The sequence below is a fragment of the Homarus americanus genome, unplaced genomic scaffold, assembly GCF_018991925.1.
Source record: "Homarus americanus isolate GMGI-L3 unplaced genomic scaffold, GMGI_Hamer_2.0 scaffold16712, whole genome shotgun sequence".
Lineage (NCBI taxonomy): Eukaryota > Metazoa > Arthropoda > Malacostraca > Decapoda > Nephropidae > Homarus > Homarus americanus.
Genome location: NW_024757794.1, coordinates 4103068 through 4127816, shown reverse-complemented (window position 1 = coordinate 4127816; position 24749 = coordinate 4103068). Strand labels below are relative to the sequence as shown.

General features: G+C 34.3%; 1 protein-coding gene across 34 annotated transcripts in view; it reads right to left on the bottom strand.

Moving 5' to 3' along the window:
- The window catches only part of LOC121857774 (calcium-activated potassium channel slowpoke-like), a 205714-nt gene that overhangs the window by 62252 nt on the left and 118713 nt on the right, over positions 1-24749 (bottom strand). For 15 of the 34 annotated variants that reach the window (XM_042353931.1, XM_042353932.1, XM_042353927.1 and 12 more), the window contains 3 exons: positions 22497-22573; positions 7838-7918; positions 142-225 (listed from right to left, as the gene is read on the bottom strand). In XM_042353931.1, coding sequence (XP_042209865.1) covers positions 142-225; positions 7838-7918; positions 22497-22573 — 242 coding nt within the window. Of the gene's footprint in view, positions 1-141; positions 226-6169; positions 6221-7837; positions 7919-22496; positions 22574-24749 lie in introns of all 34 variants that reach the window. The other 19 variants (XM_042353937.1, XM_042353960.1, XM_042353939.1 and 16 more) reach the window with 5 other exon arrangements.

Genomic DNA, 24749 nt, shown 5'->3' with positions numbered 1-24749 from the left:
TTAAGAAAAGTTGCATTGGACTCAGCCAAATACTAATTACTGTACCTACTTTTAAGACTCTCAGAAGACTCGCAAGGAATAAAATTATAAAGGTTGAAAGTGGGATATTGTGAAAGAATGTGAAAGAAGCAACTATGGTACCTCTGGAGTTGTTAAGAAGACGCTTTGGAAGTTCGGGAGGGGTGTAAGTAACTTGGTAGAGTTCTGTTTCAATATCTGACTTATCTGAAACAAACACACCGAAAAAATTCGCGTAACTAACAGCCACACAGTAGTAAAAGAAAAGAAATAAAATAATAAAATAAGAAATGAGAAAAAGTTATAAACAATAAATAAATAAAATAGAAATTAAATTATTATAAACAAATAGAAATCCTCTGTTGATAAATAATGGTAACAGATGCCAAAGAGGACTTAATCAGGTATTATTAATCCAAAAAGATTATCATGGTTTTAGGAAAGGAATTTGAAACAGGATACCAAGTGTCCATAAGGTACAATAGTACAGTATATATCTTACTATTTTGCAGCACAAAGATTGCTTTTTGGTACACGCAACATACAGACTGTGTATGCATAAAATGAATAACCATATCAGCTTTATAATTTAATAAATAGCTAAAGGCCAGTACAGATAAACGGACCATATTATCTTTATTCGCAGGTATCTTGTGGACACTGAAGGGTGGTGTTTCTGGTAGTTTATATGTAAAAGGATTAAGGTAGTTATTGAGTAGTATCCAGGAGTCATAAGCTGTGAAAGGCTATCTAATATGGTACTCTTAATTCAATATAAATATTTATAGTACAGTACTGTACAGAGTCTTATTACTTATACTGCCCTTTTATCCATACATAAAAATGTAAGAGCAAGATAATTCCTTTAAAAAATTTAATTCTGATGTATAATACCTTCCCTAATTAAGGCGATCCTCACAATGGTCACCTTATTCTTACACAATGACTGATATATTGTACTGTATATGAAGTGAGAAGGTTTTATATTTAAAAAAAAAGTTACTTTCAATAAACAACAATATTCTACAATATACAGTACAGGCACCTGTACTACAGTAACTGAAATACCTTAGTTTTTCATCATAATAAACCAAAAAAGTTATTATGAACGTGTACTAATTTTTTTCCGAGCACATTCTGCTTTCACTAACCATTACTCCTGGACTTAATTGTAGAGACTCTAGTATGAGCTACTTAAAACCCTTTGTCTATTAATGTAACTAAACCCTCTTAGTCAAAGACTATGGTAAGAAGGTGGCCATGAGTCTGGATTGGTTATTTCTCTCTAAGAAAGTTTCTACATGTTAAAAACAGTCAAAATGTACAAAATCTCCATCTAAAAAGAAATACGAATTAATCGTAGATGTCAGATCATTGTCTAAATTCCTAAAAAAAATTGTGGACATCAAAAAAATAACATTACAGTATTAAAAAGTATGTTACCCAATTTCCTCTTGCTACTGGAGTGCAGTTAATTATACACTTCTTAATGTATAATAAATTCTATATAAACTGTTCTATTTTGAGTTAAAGTTCTCACATAGGAACCAAGCAGGCTCTTCCAGCTCACACTGGGACTTATGGGCAAAATTAACATAATAAACTATTTAACTTAAACTGGAAAAATTAAATAAAAATGAACACTGTACAAAACAAGAACAAATCAAAATGTAAATATAACTAACAGCAAGTACAGTAATGAATTGTACATTAGTCAGTAACTAATAAAAATTAAATATAATAAACAGGAAAACTGTGTGGGAAGTGTAGAGCCTGATGCTGGGAGTGCGATTTTGGCAGCTGGAGTGAACATAAGGAAATGTCATGGAGAAATTATGAATACTTTCTGTGCAATTTATGAAAAGTCAATTACCCGGTAAGGGGTGTTTATACAGTTATGAATTAACAAGGCTACAGCAGCTATGGTAAATGATAAACCTTTAGAAAATATACTCTATCAAACTATTATATGAAAATTAATCCAAAAATTTATAAACAATAAAAAAAATGGATTTTGTGGAAATAAAATTAAAAAATAATTGGTTACAAAACTTGAGATTGAGGAGAATTATAACTCCTGTACTGTGATGGGGAGCATGAAGAACCATGTGCCTTATATGTGGGTGATGGGCAGGGTGAAGAACCATGTGGCTTATATGTGGTTGATAGGGAGGGTGAAAAACCATGTGGCTTATATGTGGTTGATGGGGAGGGTGAAAAACCATGTGGCTTATATGTGGTTGATGGGGAGGGTGAAGAACCATGTGGCTTATATGTGGTTGATAGGGAGGGTGAAAAACCATGTGGCTTATATGTGGGTGATGGGTAGGGTGAAGAACCATGTGGCTTAGATGTGGGCGATGGAGAAGGTTAAAATAACATGTTAACACTCCAGTATTTAAGTGATGGGAAGGTTATGTAACATGTGTACTCTATGTAAGTGATGGGAAGGCTATGTAACATGTACACCATGTATGTGATGGGAAGGTTATGTAATGTGTACACTGTATTATGAGTGATGGGGGGGGAGTAAGCAATGCTGATAGATGAATATTGAATAGTAGAACGTTGATTTAAAGCGATTCAATTTAAGATTATTGATTTAAAGTGACACCCACAATTAAGGACAATGTTTTAATTTAAAGCGAATCTTTCATATTTAGCGCGAGTCAATCTGCCGCATCATATTTTAAATTTTGCGCCTAATGTTTCTCTGGGCATGCTACACTGTCCTAAGGGCAAAGCTGTATTGTACATGTACTCAAAATAATGTACTAAATGATTACTAAAATTTTTGTCTTGTGCAAACTGTAGCATGATTACATTTAAATTAATCACTATCTTATAAGAATTCCAGCAATGTAAATTATATTCCCCCCAGTCACGTCTGTGACATTTTATAAGCAAAAAACAAAAACTAAATCTAAAGGACATAAATAAACAAATAAGTACTTCACTACAACTGTCAAACACGTCACCTCCCCTTTCTCCCCCCCTCCTAGCCAATGTTTGGTGGTTATAGGCTTTAAGTTTTATCTTATTTAATATCACAGACTAAAGTTAGGAGAATATAATTTGCATTGCTAGAATCCTTGCAAGACAGCAAAGAAATTGAATATAAACGTCATATACTGCACAGTCATCCCTTGGTTATAGAACACTTGGTTATCGCGATTTTCGTTATCACGTCCCCATCAAAATCTGCACACCTGCTGTTATAGCGCAATTTTCAAGCAGAGAATTTCGTTATCACGCAGTTGCCTCTTGGTGTATTGTTACCCCCTTGCTTCACCTACATCTATTGAGGATAAAATCTTTCCCCTACAATTGACAATAACACATTTGCTGTAATCAGACATATCTAAGTTGCCTCAACAATTGCAACCCCAGTTGCAATTTCAAATTCTGTGTCATTACTAAGGAATAACGAAGTCTCGGGTGCACTCTAAGATTGAGAGAAAATGGAGGACTGAGGCGTCCTGAAGCGATGAGAAAACGGACTCCTCAGACAGGGGACTGAAATAAGGAAAGCATAGCTTCATGTTTTGTGGACTACAGTATTGAGCGTAACCTTTTCATCACTTTTTAATAAACCTAGCCATGCCTATGTGTGTTTCTGATACTTACCATAACATTAGCTATATCTTTAGTGGGTCTAAATGATCGTAAAATGGGAAAATTGGGGTTGGGTCTTGGGTGCCTGGAACCAATTAGAATAAATCCCATAGGTTCTGTACTTTCATTATCGCGTTTTTCGTTATCACGCACTCGGCGCGGTCCCAATTGGGCGTGATAACCAAGGGATGACTGTACTTTTCATAAGAGATAAAAATTTTAGCCCTTTGTAATTAAATTTAGAACTAAAATTTGTATGTGTAATGTGAACTACAGCATGTTTATATTCAAACTAATCACTATTTTATAAGAATTCCAGCAATGTTATTTACATTCTCCCATGTCAGTTCAGTGACATTTTATAAGAGAAAAACTTAAAGTCACCCTTAAGGACAGATAAATAAATAAATAAGCACTAGACCTTGGCATCAACTCTCAAACATATCACCTCACCTTCCCCCCCCCCCACCCCATCAGCTGATCGCTAGTAAGCAGACCATTTCAAGTTCCATAATTTTAGCTGTGTTGATTTATGAATATTTGTTTTAACATAATATACTACAAAAAACAATGTTTTGTTTATTCTAGGAGATGGTCTGAGGTGCATCTGGGTAGATTCTCAGTCTTTTTAGTATTTTGTGTTTCTTTCAAGTCCCAAACTAAATTATTCCATTGAAACAACAATTCGATTTAGTGCGAATTCGGTTTAAAGCGACCTCTCTTGGAGCCTATTTCGTGTTATATCGACGTTCTACTGATACATGATATGAACTGAGCTGGATAGTGGAGCAACATGGGGGTGAGGGCAAGTGCAAAGTGGGTGATAGAGAAGGAAAACCAGTAAATGATGATAGTGGATAAAAAAAATTGATGTAATATACTTCATGTTTCGTAATAAAAATTTTGGTATATAAAAATCTGCCTCAGACATCAATGTTCCGAGCCCAATCCTTTGAATTTGCAATACACAAAATGTGTAAAAAAAAATTATATAAAAGATTTCAAAAATTAAATATATATATATATATATATATATATATATATATATATATATATATATATATATATATATATATATATATATATATATATATATATATATATATATATATATATATATATATATATAAAATTATCAGAAGTGCTACATCAACTTTTTATGAGTTACAGTATACTTGTAAAGTTTATATGTACTGTATGTTGTACAATATATCTAGTGCACCCCAGCTGCCATTGCCCTTGTTGGGGCATCATGCACACCTGCACCACTACAGTGTGGTCTGTTGCTACGATCTTGAAGGGTTGTATACATACGGGCGCTTCAAAATAGCAGTAGCAAGTTTCTACATAATACCCATATTTCCTTTCTCGCAGCAAAGTTTCGGCATTCCTTAATGATGAAATCCACGATCTGCCACTGGTTTTGGAGTGAGTTCTCGTTAAGTGAGATCCGTTCTAAACAATAATGTACTTTGACTAGTTGAACACTCATCTAATCATAATACAGTCACGTTTGATCAGAAATGCGTCTTAGCCCACAGAACTCTTGCAGCCCTTGCTATGCTGCACATCGAAGGCCCTGTATCATCTAAAAATTTTCTTCTCATGCGGCTGTTGTACAAGTCATCAACAGCGACTCGCCTATGAAACCAAAATGTTCATAAAAAAAGCTTTATTTCCGATGTGGACTTACTTGGTATAAAGGTAACCTCTTCACCTTACGAACACAAGAAAGACAGAGAGAAGGAGTGAAGGTTAGTAGGAGGAAAGAGAGAAGAAAAATCTGTTTATTCTTAGTATATCTTAGACTTGTGTCCATACTAAATTCGATAGCTATACTAATTTTCATTTTGATATTCAAACATGTCATAATGTTTATCATCTCATATTATCGATTTTAAATACAGTAGTTTCAATGTATCTAAATGACATCATAAATAACTGATCGATTTCATTATGCAATTATCATGTCCAATAATCACGATGTTCTGCTAAGAAGCTGAAATCGCTAGAGATTTAATGAACTGCGTGTTAGGATTAGTTAGCGGACTGTGGGGCAGGTCTGGCTGTAACCTTAATATGAGCCATGCAGATAATAAATCACCAGATTCAGGGATTCAAACAAGCCTTGGCACCGAATTCTGGACTGTCAACATAGTTCTCTGTTAGAATATTTATTACATTTCTTCTAAGTAATGAACACAATGATTTGTCCCTGTTTTTCTACTTTCAGTCCTGTGCAGCCACATATCATATGACAAAGTATTTTATACAAAAACATTATTTCCTTTAGAAAAAAAAAAAAAAAAAAAAATTAACAAATATCTGTTTAAGACTTTACACATACTACTGTCTCAATCCTCAGAATTCGGGTCCATTCCTTATTGTGTGCCATGTTCGATGGATACTCATCTTGAACTCCCTGAAACTTGTGGTTGATGATACACCACGGGTATGGAAATTCATATAATATGTAGTACATGCAACATGCATTTTACACGGCCATCACCACCACGGTCGCAAGGATGTTACCTACTTGTTCGGCCTACCAATTGGACAGCGCGGACTCCTTTCCTGAATAATGCCACTAAAGAGAAGACAGGAGTTAGTGCGGGCAGCAGAAAACACATGCACCACCGCCCACAGTAAAGATAATGGAAAAGATATAAAACAAATATCATACCTTTCTTCACTCACCTCTGCCTCACTCACTATATATTGTGTGGGGTGAGAGAGGGTTTCTCTATTAGTGTGAAGTGAGTTGTGGCAGTTCATCATCTTGTCCTTCTTCATTAAGCCTCAGCTTCAGGGATATCATTCCTAAGCTGATACAGTATTACAGGGAAATTTACATCTCATTTGTATGCAGTATGTAAATTTCTACTGGTCAGTATTCACTATTTTTTTATCTTTAATGTGCAACAGCTATGAATGAATGACATCCCTAGAGCTGATACTTGACAGTAGTGGCAGTGAAGGAGGCAGAGGGGTACCAAGTCCGCCCGCCCACCTGCCCCACCCACAAAATGCCCATAGCACAACCATTCCACCACGAGCATACCCATGCCAGCAAGATCATGCTCTTCATTCAACTCAGGAAGTACCAAATTGTTTTGGGCATTAATTTTTGTGGTGTTATCTGTTAAAATTATAATTTACAGTACAAAATTTGTGCTAATACTGTAAAAATAGCAAACACAAATGGACAGCTATGTAGACCCAATAACATAACATTAAGAAAAATGAAGAAATTGCACAAAACTGTATACTGTATAAAAGCTTCACAATTACGCTTTATGAAGAATTTAGTAATATTTACATACAAATTTATCGAAGTGATAAAAATGTAAGTGTTGATATTGTTATATTGTAATAATGTTGATGATGAAGATGTTGATTAGAGTAATGGTGGCATAGGTAGTATGGTGGAGAGGGTTAATGGTGTATTGGTCACTGGTTGATGCTAGCAGTGGGCAGATGGAATTGGTGGGTAGTGTTGAAGGTTTGGGGTAAAATGGGAAGTGTGGGGGGCAGGGGCTGGGGTCCTTACCCATATAAGGCTGCCCCACAGCAAGACTTAGTACCCCTGGATGACAGCCCTTAGCCGGAGTTCTGGGTAGGCCTCCTCACCATCTCAACCACAAAGTCAAAATTTCATGCATGGGAGCAAGCCAAAGGAAAATTTGGTAGCAATGTTGCCGTGCACAACTGGTTGGCCAAGACCTGGAGGTCCTCCTCCACAAGACAGAGTGGGGATGTGAAAGGGATCCCACCCCTCCCTCTCTGAGAGGTGCAGGACAGATTAGTAGGTGACCATACCAGAAACTAGGAACCTTATATTATTTCAACAAAGCTCATTCTCCTAGTGACAAGAGCTGGACAATGGCCAAACTGGAGCATTAACTAAGGCTCGGCGTCAGCGGTCACGTCGCAACTCAAGTATTCATGCAGAGCCCGTGGTGGAAGAGGGATCTATTTGCCGCAACATGGAACCCTGGCAAAAAGACTATTCTTTGCGCCACTAGTGAATACTCACACACAAGAAACTGAGCAAATCATTCAACTATCTAGCTTGAGGGACATTGACTAAGGTGAAGTTCTTGGGACAACCTATTGTGTGTGAATATTCTATACAGGGATAACATGGTTAAAACTGATAGTAATATCAGTGACTTTGTTAGTGGGGAGGGCAACACTGGCCTACCCTCGCTCCCCGGCCCGCTTTCCGCCACGAGGGGCATAAAGTTCTTCATGAAACCGCTTGCTTGAAGCAAATTTCCGATGTCTGTAAGGGAACGGACAGCGCCACTGTAATGTTCGCTATAGCTCACGGGGTACGCAGTCTCAACCGCTTTTGTTGCTCCTCAGAGTACTTTTGCCACCTTCAATTTATCCAAGGATTGAAATAAAATTTACTCATTGACTCTCTCCTGCTACACGAAAAATTTGAACTTGTAGCTTGCCAACCAATTTAAAGCTAAGACTGAAAACTGTTTTGCTGAGGATTCATGTGGCAGTATAAAATACACTGGGTGCGGAGCAACACAGTCACACGTGCCGCAGTGATGTTCACGTTACATAATAAATACACATACAAGATAGACAAGAAGGGGCTAGACAAAGGTCACAAAGTGGAACACCAGGATGAGTGGGCACTAGATGAATGTATATGAACTATTAGGAAAAGGGTAACCTTGTGACAAATGCAAGAAACTATGTAAAGCAAGACAAGAGTGATGAAAATTATACACATAAGTACAAGACATCTTTAAAGGGGTAAAAAAAAATTATCGCTTCATAAAAGGAGTAAGATTTGAATAATTAATATCATAAGAGGACAAAGATAAAAGCTTCCAGGTAAATGAATTTGCCAAGAAAATCTGGTGCTGAGCTAATACTGTTGTCATTCATATTTCAGATTTGCCTGCACAAAAAGAAGACTCAGGGTAATGAGACCCATTGTGAATTACCTGGAGCTGTTATGAATTATTATCATCACAAAATTATGGCCATTTTATCAAAGAATTTGAAGATTACTAGATTATAAGAAATGAGGTGCAATCATCATAGGAACCATCAAGACATAAAGAGGACATGCAATGTTCAATAATTTTCAAAATAATAGAAAATGTAAGTTCTGAGAATTGTCAGCAAATTATCCATAAGAAATTAAGTTCAGCTAAAGATAAAAAAAGTTCCAGCAATTGATTCTTTGTAAGCTATTGAAAAAGTGCATCAAAATTCACGATGTTTAATATGAAGTGATACAATAAATCAACTCATTTAAGAGAAATTAAGCAAAGAAAATATTTAAACAAGGGAAAACTTAAAACTTTGAAAAGACAACACAATAAAACAAAACAAACTGGGATTCATTCAAGGTAAACTTCACACACTTGTGAGATCACTGGGAATGGCGGTCTAAAAGTCAGCAAAAATGACAGCTGCACGACTACGGTCTACTGTACTACAATGAAACCTTGTCAATAAATTTTTAAGTAAGTCTAATAAAGTTAAAAGTAACATATACAGTACTTAAAGGTGAAACAGCAAGAACTCATGCCATAAAGAAGACAACAAATACATTACCATGCTCTTAAAAATATTAAAATATATCAAAAATAAATATTTTGTCAGGAATCATGAAAAAATTGAAATAACGGTACCGTACAGTACTAAATCTTATAATTTTTTAATTTCTGTTTCCGTGTTGCCCTCGAGGTGATTAAAAGCAAAGGAGATGTAAATGAATACATGTTTTAAAAAGCTTTCAAATAGCTGCATATTCGACTAGTAGCTTAAGTTAGGAACAATCAAGTGTTTTACTGCACACATGTATTACTGAAAAGCCACTGGTTGACCAATGTGTGTCTAACAGCACCAGATTATTTGCTGATCACACATAAAAATCCTTATGTTATCACAAAAGTTTCAGTAGTAGCAGTTACATGCAATTCTAGTATGGTCATTATGAAGCTTTGGCTGATCAATTCTTTTCTGAATTCAGTAAAAACTTTAAAAAGACAGTTACAGTAATCTGAAGATACTATCAATGAATTTTAGGTCATCAGTTCAGTTAGGGACTCTACCTAGAAAGATTATGAATAGACTGACAAATACAGTAGAACTTCTTTACTTCGCCTTCTGTATAATTGCCATCATGATTCTCTGCACGCTTTGAATATTCCCAATGAACTTAAACTTTGACCCCATATGCATTTCTTCATCCATTCAGATATGGTGCCACAGGAAGGTCTTAGTGTCTGTTCTTGTCAGTCAGCACACACAAATGGGCTGAGGCTGTTCTTGACAGGATTACCACATATCTGTACAGTATGTTTATGATAATTCTCGAATATGTATGATAATTTTGAGCCCAGTACGACAACGATAAATATATAAAATACGCATTAAAGCATGCATAATGTACAGTGTTTCAGTTTTTATAAAATGAAATTGTTTAATAGAAAATTTTGCTTATACAGCACAGTACTACAACCATGTTTTCCATGCAGCAAGCTGACATGTAAGGTTTAGTCATGAATATAGAGTACAGTGCTTATGTTCATGACCAAAAGTTGCAGAAAATGCACATTTATAAACAAAATTTTCCATCTAATGTTTTAAATATATAATTTGTGGTACTGTATTTCTTTTTTAAATTGTAAGCACATAATATTTCCCTCTTCAGAAATCTGGGAGCCTTGGTTCCTGCCACCTGATTCTCCAATTTCTGCCACATTCCATTGTTACACCTCATCCACTTAGGAAAAATACCACATTTAGTGTAGCATACATTTGGTTATTTTCCAAACTGTGTGTGTGTGTGCGTGTGTGTGTGTGTGTGTGTGTGTGTGTAGACTAGTGCCTCAGCTCCTCCTGCCAAGTAAAGGAAAATAAACTATTTGATAATAAAAGAAAAGCTCTTCATTGATTCAGGTGTAGAATGAGCGTGGCAAAAGTGGCAACAAAATTTTGTGTCTGTTATTTAACTGTTCAAAGAATGGCAACAATTTCATAAGAAACCTCATTTTCAAGGGTCTTAACTAACTAGACAGATAAATAAATTTTGCAATGAAAAGCCAGAAAGGTGGACTTGAAAAAAAACAAAAACACTTAGTGCACACATATAACCAAGAATCCAAATGTCATCAGCACTGAAATGTCTATTTCTTTTGGTATGTCTTAAATCTTCCCATTTACAGTACTGTATTGCTACAAGGTGTATTATACTGCACTGAATAAAGCACAGTATTCACTGTTTCATTATAATATACAGTGGTCCCTCGGTTAATGAACACAATTCGTTCCACAGAGTCGTTCGTTAACCGAAAATTTCGTTAGCCGAATCTATTATTTCAATGGGATATTAGGGAATTGGTTCCCACTCACAGAAAAAGTACATACAAAGTACTGTATACCGGTAACAGAATTAACAAAACATTAAATATAAACTAAAATGCAGTACTGTACTGTACAGTATACTGTATAATAATAATTAAAAAACAATAGAATACTGTATTCTAACTTACTTTGAGGTGTGTATGTCGTATTCCTGGCAGCTTTGCTTACATATCAAACAGCTGATTGTCGAGGCAGTCGATGATGACATGCCCTATTCTTTACAGAGTTTATTGGTTCTAATGCCTTCTTCGTGTTTCATGATAATTTCTGAACTGTATATTATCAATATGTTAACTAAATTTCAGAATGACCAATAATTTTAAAATAAAAATGAAAAAATATTCAAGAGACCAACAAACTGGATGTTCACTCCACTGTAAACAAAGTTAAACTGAGAAGCGTTGTTGGGTGATTGAATCCACAGATTGGCGCATAAAAACTGTTCCCTGCACTGTATATATTATCAATATGTTAACTAAATTTCAGTATAACCAATAATTTTAATATAAAAAATGCAGAAACATTCAAGAGACCAACTTTCTTGATATTTACTCTGCTGGAAACGAATGTAAACATAGAACTGATTACTGTATTGGCGGACTGGCTGATCAGCTGATGCGCACAACTAAACGTGTTTGTCGTAAGGATTTCGTTAATCGAAGTTTTGTTCATTAATCAAACTGAAAATCCTTATGGGAGCTAATTCGTTAATCGAACCGTTCGTTAACCAAGGGACCACTGAATAATATAACAGTAGAGTACTATGTATGACCACATGTTTGTGTGTTTATATGTGTACTATATCTTTAAAGTGCTCTGGTTAAATTGGAATGGAGTGGATAACACACAATCTGGCCAGTACATACAGTAATTTGATTGAGGTGGAGCAAGTTTTGATTGTTCAGCATTTTTAATTGTTTGCTCAATTAAGGTGAAGTTTAGAAGTACTACTGTACTTTAACAGTGTGTACATAACAACACTTCCAAGGTGAAATGGAAAAAAAATCAGAGATACTGTTAAGTATACAGTATCTTATTATGCCATAAGATACTGCATTATCAGTGGGGAAATGAGACAAAAGAGGAAAAATAATGGACTATGTTTGCTGTTACTGGTAAGAGGAATAAAGAAAAGATGAACTACAGTATTAGTATTGTATATGAAGAGTTATGTTGATATGCTTGGAAAATTATTTTTTGGTCAGTTAATTACAGTATAGTACTGAAATGACTAACAATGTTAGACATTAGCTAATTGGTCATTGCATGAATACAGTTAGATATTAATGGTAAATTAAATAAAAAATTATTATATGCATTTACCTACAGACAGGAGTGATATATATTAAGAGGAAAGAAGGCTTCATGCGGTCTATGGATTACGGAGGATGGGGAACTAAGAAATTTGGATAATTAAATCATTACTTCTTTCTTTGGTCATACTAGCAATCAAAGGTTAAGAGGTTGGCTGGCCTTGGCAAACCAAAGAAGTACCAATGGGGTGGTGGTAGTGGGGGGGGATCTGCCTTTTCTTGCATTAAAGGTTATTAACTAGGACGGCGTGCACGCTAAAGCCCTCTTTGTTGCTCATTTAGACAATCTCAAGTTCCACAACAAACCTCGATGATTGCTATTTTTGGATATTTTATGATATCATCTGATAAAGTAATTCTCAATCTTTTTAGGAGACACTGTTAATGATTAATGTTTATAAAGTAATTACTGCTTCATGATGAGGTAATCAAACCAACAAGCAATTTTTTCAGCATGTGTTAATATCTCTTATATATTTTCATAATCAAAATATTTGGGAAATTACCACTGTGGATCTACAATATATATATATATATATATATATATATATATATATATATATATATATATATATATATATATATATATATATATATATATATATATATATATATATATATATATTATATATATATATATATATATATATATATATATATATATATATATATATATATATATATATATATATATATATATATATATATATATATATATATATATATATATATATATATATATATATATATATATATATATATATATATACTGTATATATAGTATGCCCTATCAGAAACTGCTTGCATTAACTTAAAAAAAAGGGAATTCATGAATCTGAGACCTAGCTTGAATAGTAAGCAACATATCCTAATAAACTCTTCTAGTGGTAACACTTTTATGAATTTTGGAATATTATGAGGTCCTTACAAATGTTACAGTAGTCATTTCTTTCTATTGCTGTTTTTTTTTCATATATACAAATGTCAACATTGTGTATTTGTTTGAAAATGAAATCCTTGAGATGTTAGAGACAAATCTAATATGATACTGTAACCTGAATAAATTTTCATTTAACACTTACAGTAATGTACCTCAATTCCAGTCACAGGAGGTGTTATCATCCAAGGTAAGAAGAGATCAGTATAAGAAGTTGGATGATACAGTGACAAGTTCAGGGAATATGATGATGATAAACATTTTTTTGCATCTCTGACCAATGGCAATAAAAATTGAAAATGTTTGTTGAGTGTGCAGGTGCAGTAAGCTGCACAACATACCATTTCTTCATCCATTAATGGAATATATTGTACTAAACAACATTACAGAATGGGAAATAAAATGCAGAACATGACTAGTTTATGTAACCATAAACAAATACTTGCTCAAAACAAAGGCAGTTAAAAGATCCTACTGATGTGAACATAACATTGCTAAGGGGCTGGAAAGAGACCAATAGGCACTGATACTCACAATAACGGAACAGTGAAGGTCAATGTGGGAAATTACTGGAGTGTAAAAAGATGTGAACAAACTGGCCTACTGAAGATATAATACAATACTGTGCGAAATCCAATCGATAGAAGCGAAAAATAAATCAACTAAAAATTTCTACTGTATCGATGGCAGATTAAGGTTGTAGAGTAAGTGGAATCTTTTAAAGAAGCACTGACACCATGACAATTAGAACAATATTTTTATATAATTAAAAGCATTTTGAGCTCTATAAATATCAGCACTCTTGCAAGAATCCTTTAAATTCTGACACAAATGAAATTCAAACACATTATCTTTCGTGACAATAAAACAACAATGAATCATAAAGGAAAAAGACAACATGACTGGTTATTAAAGGCAACACTGAAATGACATAAAACATAAAGGGATACGACTTATTATTCACGTACTAGTTACTTAAATACCATTTCAATTTATTCTTCATATCTGTTAGAATAAACATGAAAAAAAAAGGACTTGCAATAATATAAATAAAAGCAATTAAATCATCATAATAAAAAAAAAGACCACATATGCATCCAGAGCTGATAAACAATTATGTGTCAGTTCCTTAAAAAAAAAAAAAAATAAATAAATAAAAAACAAATAAAAAATTAAGATAAAAAAAAAACCTCGACAAATATATACACACACCAAAAAAATATAAAATAAAAGTAAATTAATAAAAAAACAGATAACATCAATTTCAGTAAAAGGCCATAAAAACACAGCATTTCTTAGAGGACATGCCGGTCATATTACTTCCAACAAAATCAAATATAGAGACAAGCCAAAGACCCCATCATATCTTTCAGGATCTACACAAAGGTACACAGAACATGCTAACTGCAAATGACTTTTACTGCAGAAAATGCACGTAAAAATCAATGCAAAGTGCTTTCAGAATGTAGAAAAGCACACAGACAAGTGATGAGGAATTGCATGATGGAAATTGAAATCAGTTCATGCTTCACACATAGTAAGACTGTTGCACTGTCTATAATTTCTTGAATATCTATGAAGCTACTACAGTCAACATCATGAAAACACTTAAATTGTTCGAGTATAAATGAATAGCATATGAATAACAGAGTCATTTACAACATACAGACAACAAAAGAGAACATGAAATTTCTGATATAATAGTTAATTAAAAAAGAATATATACAGTAAATGCATCGCTGAATATACCTAGAAACAAGTATAAGGGTAATAATGTTAGGCAAAATAAATTCAGATTTGTCATGGTGTTAAATATCATAGACACATGCTGCTGCATTTAGACCTACATTAGAATGCCACAATCAGGATTCAAAACCTTGGGTAAATTCTCAGTGGAGAGGGTGAACCACAGGCCTAAATAGAATTAGACAGTTATCATGTGCAAATGAATCAAAGCAAAGTCCTCACTGAAGTGAAACAGTAGTCAATGTTTCTTAATCATAAGCTAAACATATCACATGTACCTGCAGTTGATACAATAAAGGTATTAAGTAAATAGTAGCCTCTATTAGGAAGAAAATATTAATACAATTATCTATTCCGATTAAACCTTTTTAAGACAATACAATCCCCATATAATTTGCTATTATGCACCTGTTTTTGTATGTATTTCCTCCTTCTTATGCTTTTCTTATTGTTTCTGATGCTTTCTATTCATTATCTAAAAAATTCCTACAGCAGAATCACTTTAGCCAACTGCATAACAGCCAGAAGCGACTAAATTACCTAAAGGTTTTTAATCGCGTTACTCCATAAACCTACACGTAAAATGACTAAAGTGAAAACAATAAAATACACCTGAAACTATAATACAAAAATGTATCATAAAGAACTTGTAAAATTAAAGAAATGAGTAGGAAAAATGAGACTACTGTATAACATGAAAAGGTTCTCGCTCGCTCTCTCTCTATAAAAAGGGGGGAGGGATATTTCAGAGATGTTGATCCTGAAAGACATATAAACATTTTCAGATATCAGATGTTGGTAAGTCTATATTAGAGATGAGAAAACCTTGCCTTTGAAATGACTTTGTAAGGTTTGTAATTTGTGCCATTGCATTTATTACCCCCTAAGTTTGTGATGTTATAAAACTTCCTTACCAATTTCTCACCTGCCATGTCATTCAGTTCTTCATGGACTCTTCAACCCTAAACATTCCTCATCTCAGCCTTGACCTATCACAACAGTACTGTACTGTGAACCAATGAAGTTTCACATATGCTTCCTCTATGTCCATAAGTGCACCATATACTAAATCCTTTATCAAGTTGCTCTCTACCAGCTACCAATGTACATTTACATATACAGTTGTACCCTGCTTAACGCGGTTTCACTTAAAGCGATTTCTCATATACGCGGTGCCTCGCCAGAACCGAATTTTCACTTAACGCGGTTCATCTACTCATATACGCGGTGAAGTATAATTTTTTTATTTTTTTTATTTAGCTCATAAAATTCATACAAATTACCCGGCCAGAATATAATTTACATTGCTGGAATTCTTACAATATGATGATCATTTTGAATATAAACATCATAGATTTTGCATTAGACATACAAATTTTAGATATAATGTTTACTCTGAGTAAATATGTTATCTTTTGTGCAAAATATATGACATTTATATTCAAAATATTCCTGGTCTTACAAGGAATCCAGCAATGTCAATTATATTATCCTAACTTTAGTTTGAGGTATTATTTATTAAAATCTAGTGGTTTCCCCTAAACATTTCTCAGAGGGAAGAGCCAGCAGTGTAGTGTGAGAAGAGGGGGAGGGAGTTGAGTCCATTATTTGTATGGACATTAACTTGGCGACTGTATTTCTCTATTTCTCTTAAGTATTAATTGTGTGCATGTACCATCATAAAATTAAGATGTTATTTTTACTAGAACATAGTTGTGTGTCGTCAAAAACTGGAGTTTGGGGGTCGGGCCAGTCTATTGGAATTAATCCCATATGTTCTGTTGTTCACTTAACGCGGTTTTCACTTAACGCGGTACCCTGTGGGTTCAATTGACCGCGTTAAGCGGGGTACAACTGTACTAGATCTCAAAACTATCGTTAAAAACTATTATTGCTCTCTTCCATATATATGAGTACACTAGCAACCTTTCTCCAATCCTGTGACACCAGCATATCTTACCATAAAAACATATACATTTTCCACAACCATTCTACCAAGTTTTCCCTTCACCTTTAGATACAGTACAGTGAATCCTCGCTTTACGCGGTTTCACTTTACGCGTTTCTACATTTACGCGGTACCCTGCCAGAACCGGAATTCCCACTTTACGCAGTGCATCTACTCATATACGCGGGTGAAGCATAATTTTTTTATTTAGCTCATAAAATTCATACAAATTATCCGGCCAGAATATAATTTACATTGCTGGAATTCTTACAATTTGATGATCATTTTGAATATAAGCATCATAGATTTTGCATTAGACATACAAATTTTAGATCTAATGCAAGCATTTTGTTTACTCAGAGCAAATATGTTATCTTTTGTGCAAAATATATGACGTGTATATTCAAAATATTCCTGGTCTTGCAAGGAATCCAGCAATGTCAATTATATTATCCTAACTTTAGTCTGAGGTATTATTTATTACTAAAAATGTAAATATACTGTTATAACCCAATCATTTCTCTGGTAGGGAGGGAAGGTGGGGGTGAGGGGTAGGGAGGGAGGGAGGGACCCAGGGAGCAGGTGGGAAGAGGTGGGGAGGTGGGGTATTTTGATTGACAGATAGTATTTCGGTAAGTATATTTTGTTTATTTATTGAAGATATTTGTTTTAGCTCATAAAATTCATACAAATTACCGGGCCAGAATATAATTTACGTTGCTGGAATTCTTACAATTTGATGATCATTTTGAATATAAACATCATAGATTTTGCATTAGACATACAAATTTTAGATCTACTTTAAGTATTTTGTTTACTCTGAGTAAATATGTTATCTTTTGTGCAAAATATATGACATTTATATTCAAAATATTCCTGGTCTTACAAGGAATCCAGCAATGTCAATTGTATTATCCTAACTTTAGTCTGAGGTATTATTTATTACTAAAAAGGTAAATATTCTGGTTTCTCCCAAAGATTTCTCTGGTAGGGAGGGTTGGTGGGGGCTGGGGGGAAGGGAGGGACCGACCGACCATCTGGCGAGGTTGAAAGAGGGGGGGAGGCAAGGTGGGGTGTTTTGATTGACAGATAGTGTCGTGAAGCATATTTTTTTTTTTTATTAACTGAAGATTTTTGTTTTAGCTCATAAAATTCATACAATTTACCCGGCCAAAATATAATTTACATTGCTGGAATTCTTACAATTTGATGATCATTTTGAATATAAACATCATAGATTTTGCATTAGACATACAAATTTTAGATCTACTTTAAGTATTTTGTTTACTCTGAGTAAATATGTTATCTTTTGTGCAAAATATATGACATTTATATTCAAAATATTCCTGGTCTTACAAGGAATCCAGCAATGTCAATTGTATTATCCTAACTTTAGTCTGAGGTATTATTTATTACTAAAAAGGTAAATATTCTGGTTTCTCCCAAAGATTTCTCTGGTAGGGAGGGTTGGTGGGGGCTGGGGGGAAGGGAGGGACCGACCGACCATCTGGCGAGGTTGAAAGAGGGGGGGAGGCAAGGTGGGGTGTTTTGATTGACAGATAGTGTCGTGAAGCATATTTTTTTTTTTTATTAACTGAAGATTTTTGTTTTAGCTCATAAAATTCATACAATTTACCCGGCCAAAATATAATTTACATTGCTGGAATTCTTACAATTTGATGATCATTTTGAATATAAACATCATAGATTTTGCATTAGACATACAAATTTTAGATCTACTTTAAGTATTTTGTTTACTCTGAGTAAATATGTTATCTTTTGTGCAAAATATATGACATTTATATTCAAAATATTCCTGGTCTTACAAGGAATCCAGCAATGTCAATTATATTATCCTAACTTTAGTTTCAGGTATTATTTATTACTATACCTTAAAATCTAGTGGTTTTCCGCCAAACATTTCTCAGAGAGGGAAGAGCCAGCGAGTGTGAGAAGAGGGAGAGAGAGTTGAGTCCATTATTTGAATGGACATTAACTTGGCGACTGTATTTCTCTATTTCTCTTAAGTATTAATTGTGTGCATGTACCATCATAAAATTAAGATGTTATTTTCACTAGAACATAGGTTTTGTGTCGGAAAAAGTGGAGTTTGGGGGTCAGCCGGTCTCTATTTCATTTAATCCCATATGTTATGTTGTTCACTTTACGCGTTTCTCGCTTTACGCGGGCCTCCGTCGGTTCAATTGACAGCATAAAGTGAGGGTTCACTGTATTCCACTTTTCATATCCTCTATATCTCCTGAATTACCATTTCTTACACGCTTTATCATATGCCTTACCTCTTCTATCATAATGTCTTATCGTTCTCTATAGTACATATATCTAATCCGCTCTTTCCTAATACCTGGTCCAAATATACAGTCCCCCAAAAAAGTATCGTTACTCATGAGATCAAAGTGGTTTGTGGTTTTGTGGGCAGAGTTAGTCCACCAGTTTCAGAACAGTTGATACAGTTGACTACAGGTATTGGTATACACCTTTATCTACTACGTCGATCAAATTACCAGGTAAAACTTATGTGCAGAGAATTGCCAGAATATCAAAATGACCAGTAATTTAAGTTTTTTCCTGCATTTATTTAATTAATACATAAGTTTTGTATAATTGAACACTGTTACTGATATGGGGAGCAGACATACCAACACATGACGATGCACCTATACCATTAGCCTATTTTTCTCATCTCATCCATTTCCATCACTATTCAACTTATCTTTATCTATTCAATCTCTACATCTTTCAATGGCATCTTTGCCTTCTTATCCAAAACACCTATTATCATAACAAATTTGCAGTTAATTAAGGTATATGTGTGAGAAGAACTAATTTCTGCAAAATTTGAATAATATTGCACTTCGCACTATCTTTTTATTTATACAAAATAATTTTGCAGAGACACGGTGATTTGATAAGGAATCTTATTAATATCAATTAATTTTGGAAGGTGAAAACTTTGGTAGTCTCAGGATCTACAGGACTGGGTTCATCCTCTTACCACAGGTCATGAAGTAAGTTGTTAGTTACTTCAGTCATCCAACAGTAGGTTTAGATCAAGCATGTGAACAATGCATCTCTAGTTGGTTAAACAAGAAAAAATCTACGATGTATAACCAAAAAAATTTAATAAAAATAAATATAAAAAAATAAATAATATTAAAAACTCCATGCCATGAAGAGGAGGTATAGGTATCTTTATAAACATGAATATCAGAACAAGAATTTCGAAGAAACAAGTAAGCAGTGAAAATAGGAACAACATTTAGGGAGGACAGTACCAGGAGTATTAGTAAACAATAAAAAAAGTTTGACTGAAACAACAAGACACAGGGAACGTATGATACTGGATAAAGGAAATACAAACTGGACACGTGAGACTGGCGGTGATGCTGGATACACACGCAGGGAAAATTTGAGTATTTCCAGACTATCCTTAGATACGAACTATGAAAGACTTAATAATTAGGTGATGAAACAATAGTAGACATTGTTTCATATGATTTAAAACTGGTGTAAAATGTGAGAGTTAGGAAATACTTTGATGCTACAAAAATATTCAAGTTTTTAAATATGTGTAACCAACACACTAAAAATACATATAAATTAGTCCATTATCACTCAACTGGTAATAATTAAAGCATTTGCTGACCATCACATAATATTTAAAAGTTACAATGATATCACATATTAAATTATTTATACAGGAAATTCCTGGTTGTCAATATTTTGAGAAAACGATCCTTACTCTAGTCTTCTAGTCTTATGATGACTCTGATTTGTGAATTTCCAATACTCATTGGTGATCAAATTTTCCCTTCAATAGGGTGCAAATGTTGTATGAAATAATTAAAAAAATGAAATCAGTAACTGATTCTATTTGTTTAGATTATACTGAGTAATTTCTTTTCTTATTTAGTGGTGCATCAAAGCTCAGCTTGAAAATATGACAATATCAAATTTGTACTTCATGCAACTAAACACAAAATAAATTTGCAATTATAATAAGATAATTATAAGGAAAATTAAAAAGAAGGACATACTTAAACAAATACAGAGTCCTTCGCTTTGTCTTGATGGCCTATGTTATATTTTATTAAGCCATACTGTACTTAATTTTGTAATATTTTAAATCTGGGGATTACTTGAAGAAAAGTTAAGTTCTTCATCACCTTCAATTATATTATACAACACACCCAGTGAAAGAAGATCAAGGATAACAATATTGTTTAACACCTATTCTTAAGGCTCAAGAAACAACCTATTTAATTAAAGGGAAGATTTGCAGTCTCTTGCATTGATTTTGTGCTTTGTTGAGAAGTAGTTGTAGATTTTCAAAACACTTTACTTAGGAATTTCAATCCTCTTAAAACCAAGAGTGACACAGTACAATATTCAACTAAAGACCAATTGTACTTTTTTTTCACAACAAAGATATGCACTAATATAGTACATAGTGTATAAGCATTTAAACAAACAGTTTTGCATAATTTATTCTATAAATACTGCTGAGAAATGATGGAGCTTTATAGATTATCGGCATTATTAAAATGAATGAAATGGATTTATAGAAGTTTACATTTATACTAGAGGAGTTTGTTATATTAAATCTCTACAAGAAGTTTTTTATTTTTTCACATCAAAGGACAGTAAGTGTGTTATTGAAACTTTCAACAAGGGGGAAATTTTTTAAACTTGAAATTCCCATACTAGTGTTTTATTTATGTAAGAAGGCATCAAGAGAGAGGATGCAACTTTGAAGGAACAGGTTTTTTTTTTTTTTTTTTGGTTTTGAAACAAGTTTAGAAAAAACATAAGACCCCTTAATTGTAAAATGACTCAGTTGAAAAGAAATCAAGTGATATGGTTGTACACTTGGTTTCACTTATCACAAGAGAAAACATATATCAATACAGGTATGTATATTAAATGTCTTTTGGTTTTGGTTATGTTTTCAACTGAGTCTTTTATTCAATTTTAATCATCCAAATTTGAATATTTAATGACAAAACCTAAGAAAAACTATACAGTATGTCAAAATAGGATATAAAATAAAGTTCACAATATTGATAAAAATTTTAACCCTGTTCATCAAGGGAAAATAAATAATAAATAATTAGTATCCAGTTTTAATGCAATGGGACTTAAAGATGAGATGAGTGGTGACTATTTTTCTGTGGTGGATAATAAATGGGCATTATATTCAACCATGACATAAATGAGTTATATACTACCTGTTGAATATAATTATGTGTACAGTATTATGTAACCCATTTTAGAGCATTAAATTTATCTTCAAAGTTCCACCAGCCAACCACACCAACCACATGCAAGTAAATAATAAAGTTGCCCATATGAAGCAAGAACATAAGACTGAACACTTCACACATAAGTACAGTACCAGTTACTGTATGGATTAAAAGATTTAGTATTACGGTATTCATTTTAGGCTCAAGAGATGGAGCAGTTAATTGAATGCACGAAATGAAATGATACTTACAGTTTTTACACTTGCACTTCTTAATAAGAGTTTCATCCTTTATATCATCATGACAGGCTTTGCAGTAGTACCAGGCTCTGTGAGGAGATAAAATGTTTGTCTTTGACTTTTTCAGTAAGACTGTATTTAGTGAATCTATGATGGATGACTTTACATAAGTAAGCCCTAAATGAAACAACCAATAAAAATAGGAGAGCAAGAACACAACAACAAAAGAGAAAATACCAAGAACCCGATGGTTTTCAAACCATAGGCATATATTTCAGGCAACAAAATAATATTTTTCTAAATCTAAAATTCACACATTAAATACTTTTGTGACCTCATAGGACTGTACGTCATATTGGGGTTCAGGAAATTCCAACCCTTCTGGAAAGAAGCATCTGACAACTTTGTCGGCTATCTTTGGTTAAGTTGCCTTACTGTTTACCTGCACTGTCTCAGCATACAGGAAACTGTACAGTATACTGTACTCCTATGACTTACGTGCACTGTATACCTACAGTGTCTATATTCATGCTAAACTGTACCTGCATAGTTTATAAACATGCTTAACCAATTGAAAACCTGTATGACAATTTTATTGAATACATATTATTATTATTATAATAACTCACTACTAAAATAACTACTACCATGGAGGAACCTGGTTCAGAAACCTGTGTCATCTATGCAACGTGACCCAAACCACGGAATGAAACTAGTAAACATTACCAAGCGACACTTGAGTGTCTTGCAGAATGTGTAAAGATCAGAGATCCCATACCTTAAGTAGTCATAAATTTTGTAAATGGTAATGCTTAAATGTTGATATAAAAGCAAACCAAATTTCATTCAACTCTATCATGTGAATGTTTTCTTTCTTGTATAACATCTTTCTTGTTGCGAGAGATTCTCCCACATCCTCTCCTCTAAGAGTGATGAAACCCCAAAAAGTCCTTGAATGCTGTTGTTATGAAGCTCTTTAGTATTTCAAGGATAGGATAAAAGCTCTATGCTCGGTCACTTGCTTATTCCAAAGGGGTTTCTTTAGACTTGGTCATCTAAAAGATAATTTTTTCAGTTTCTCTGTTTGATCAGGGATGAATACTTTTACTTTAATTTTACTCTCTTCACTACTGATCGGCTCGTTAGCCGCTTGGGCGATCGGTCACATCTCTGTTATGCACTGTTGGCAAGTACTGGGTATGCACCAGCTCCTGAATGTACCTGAACCTGCTCCAGTGTTGATCAAGTCTAGTCTTGAAAAAGCTCACACTCGGTGCCAACACAACACATTCTGGTAGATTGTTCCAAGAGTTCACAACTCTCACTCCGAAAAAGTTTGCCCTCACAGTTTTCTGCACCTGCGCCTTCTTCAATCTTGAGCTGTGATCCCTTGTGGGGCGAGCGTCTGCCAGCTCCAAGTAAGAACACTCGACTGAGTAGTGCCCCTTGAGATGCTTATACACCTCAATTGGGTCGCCCCTTGCCCTTTCTGTAGTATAAGCTAGGCAGGATCAGGCACTCCAATCTCTCAGGGTAGTTGAGGTGCCGAAGTCCAGGCACCAGTCTGGTGGCCCTCCTTTGAACAATATCAACCAACTGAAAGTCCCTAGCATATCTAGGGGACCACATGGGGTGAGAGTACAGTACTCCAGATGGGGAAGCACTTCACTCTTGAAGATCGTTACGAGGGACGGACCGTCTAGATATCTGAACGACCTTCTTACAAGACCCTATAATTTATTTGCCTGATTTACCTTCTTCTCGCAATGGCCCGAGAACTTCAGCTCATTGTCAACATACACACCTAGGTTTCTTCTCACATTCAGTCCCAAATAGTGCAGTTTCTTCATCCCGTTGGGACATATGATATGCCTCCTTACCATTGGTATGCCCCAGGTGCATCCTCTTACACTTCGTGGCATTGGATTTCAGCAGCCATTTCTTCGACCATTCTTGGAGCCCACAGAGATCCTTCTGCAGCTCTTCACAGTCCGCATGGTTCTTGATTTCCCGAAATAACTTGGCATCATCGGGAAACATTTGTATGGAAGGGTGCACAACGACAGGCATGTCATTTATGAAACAAACAAACAACAGCAGGCTCAATACACTGCCCTGTGGTACCCCGCTTGTGACAGGCACGGACGATGATTTCGTGCCATTAATCAGCACACACTGCTTGTGGTCATGTAAAAAGTCTTCAATCCACGCTAGGACATTTCTCCAAATTCCGTACCCTTCCAGTTTGATTTTCTGCCTTTCGTG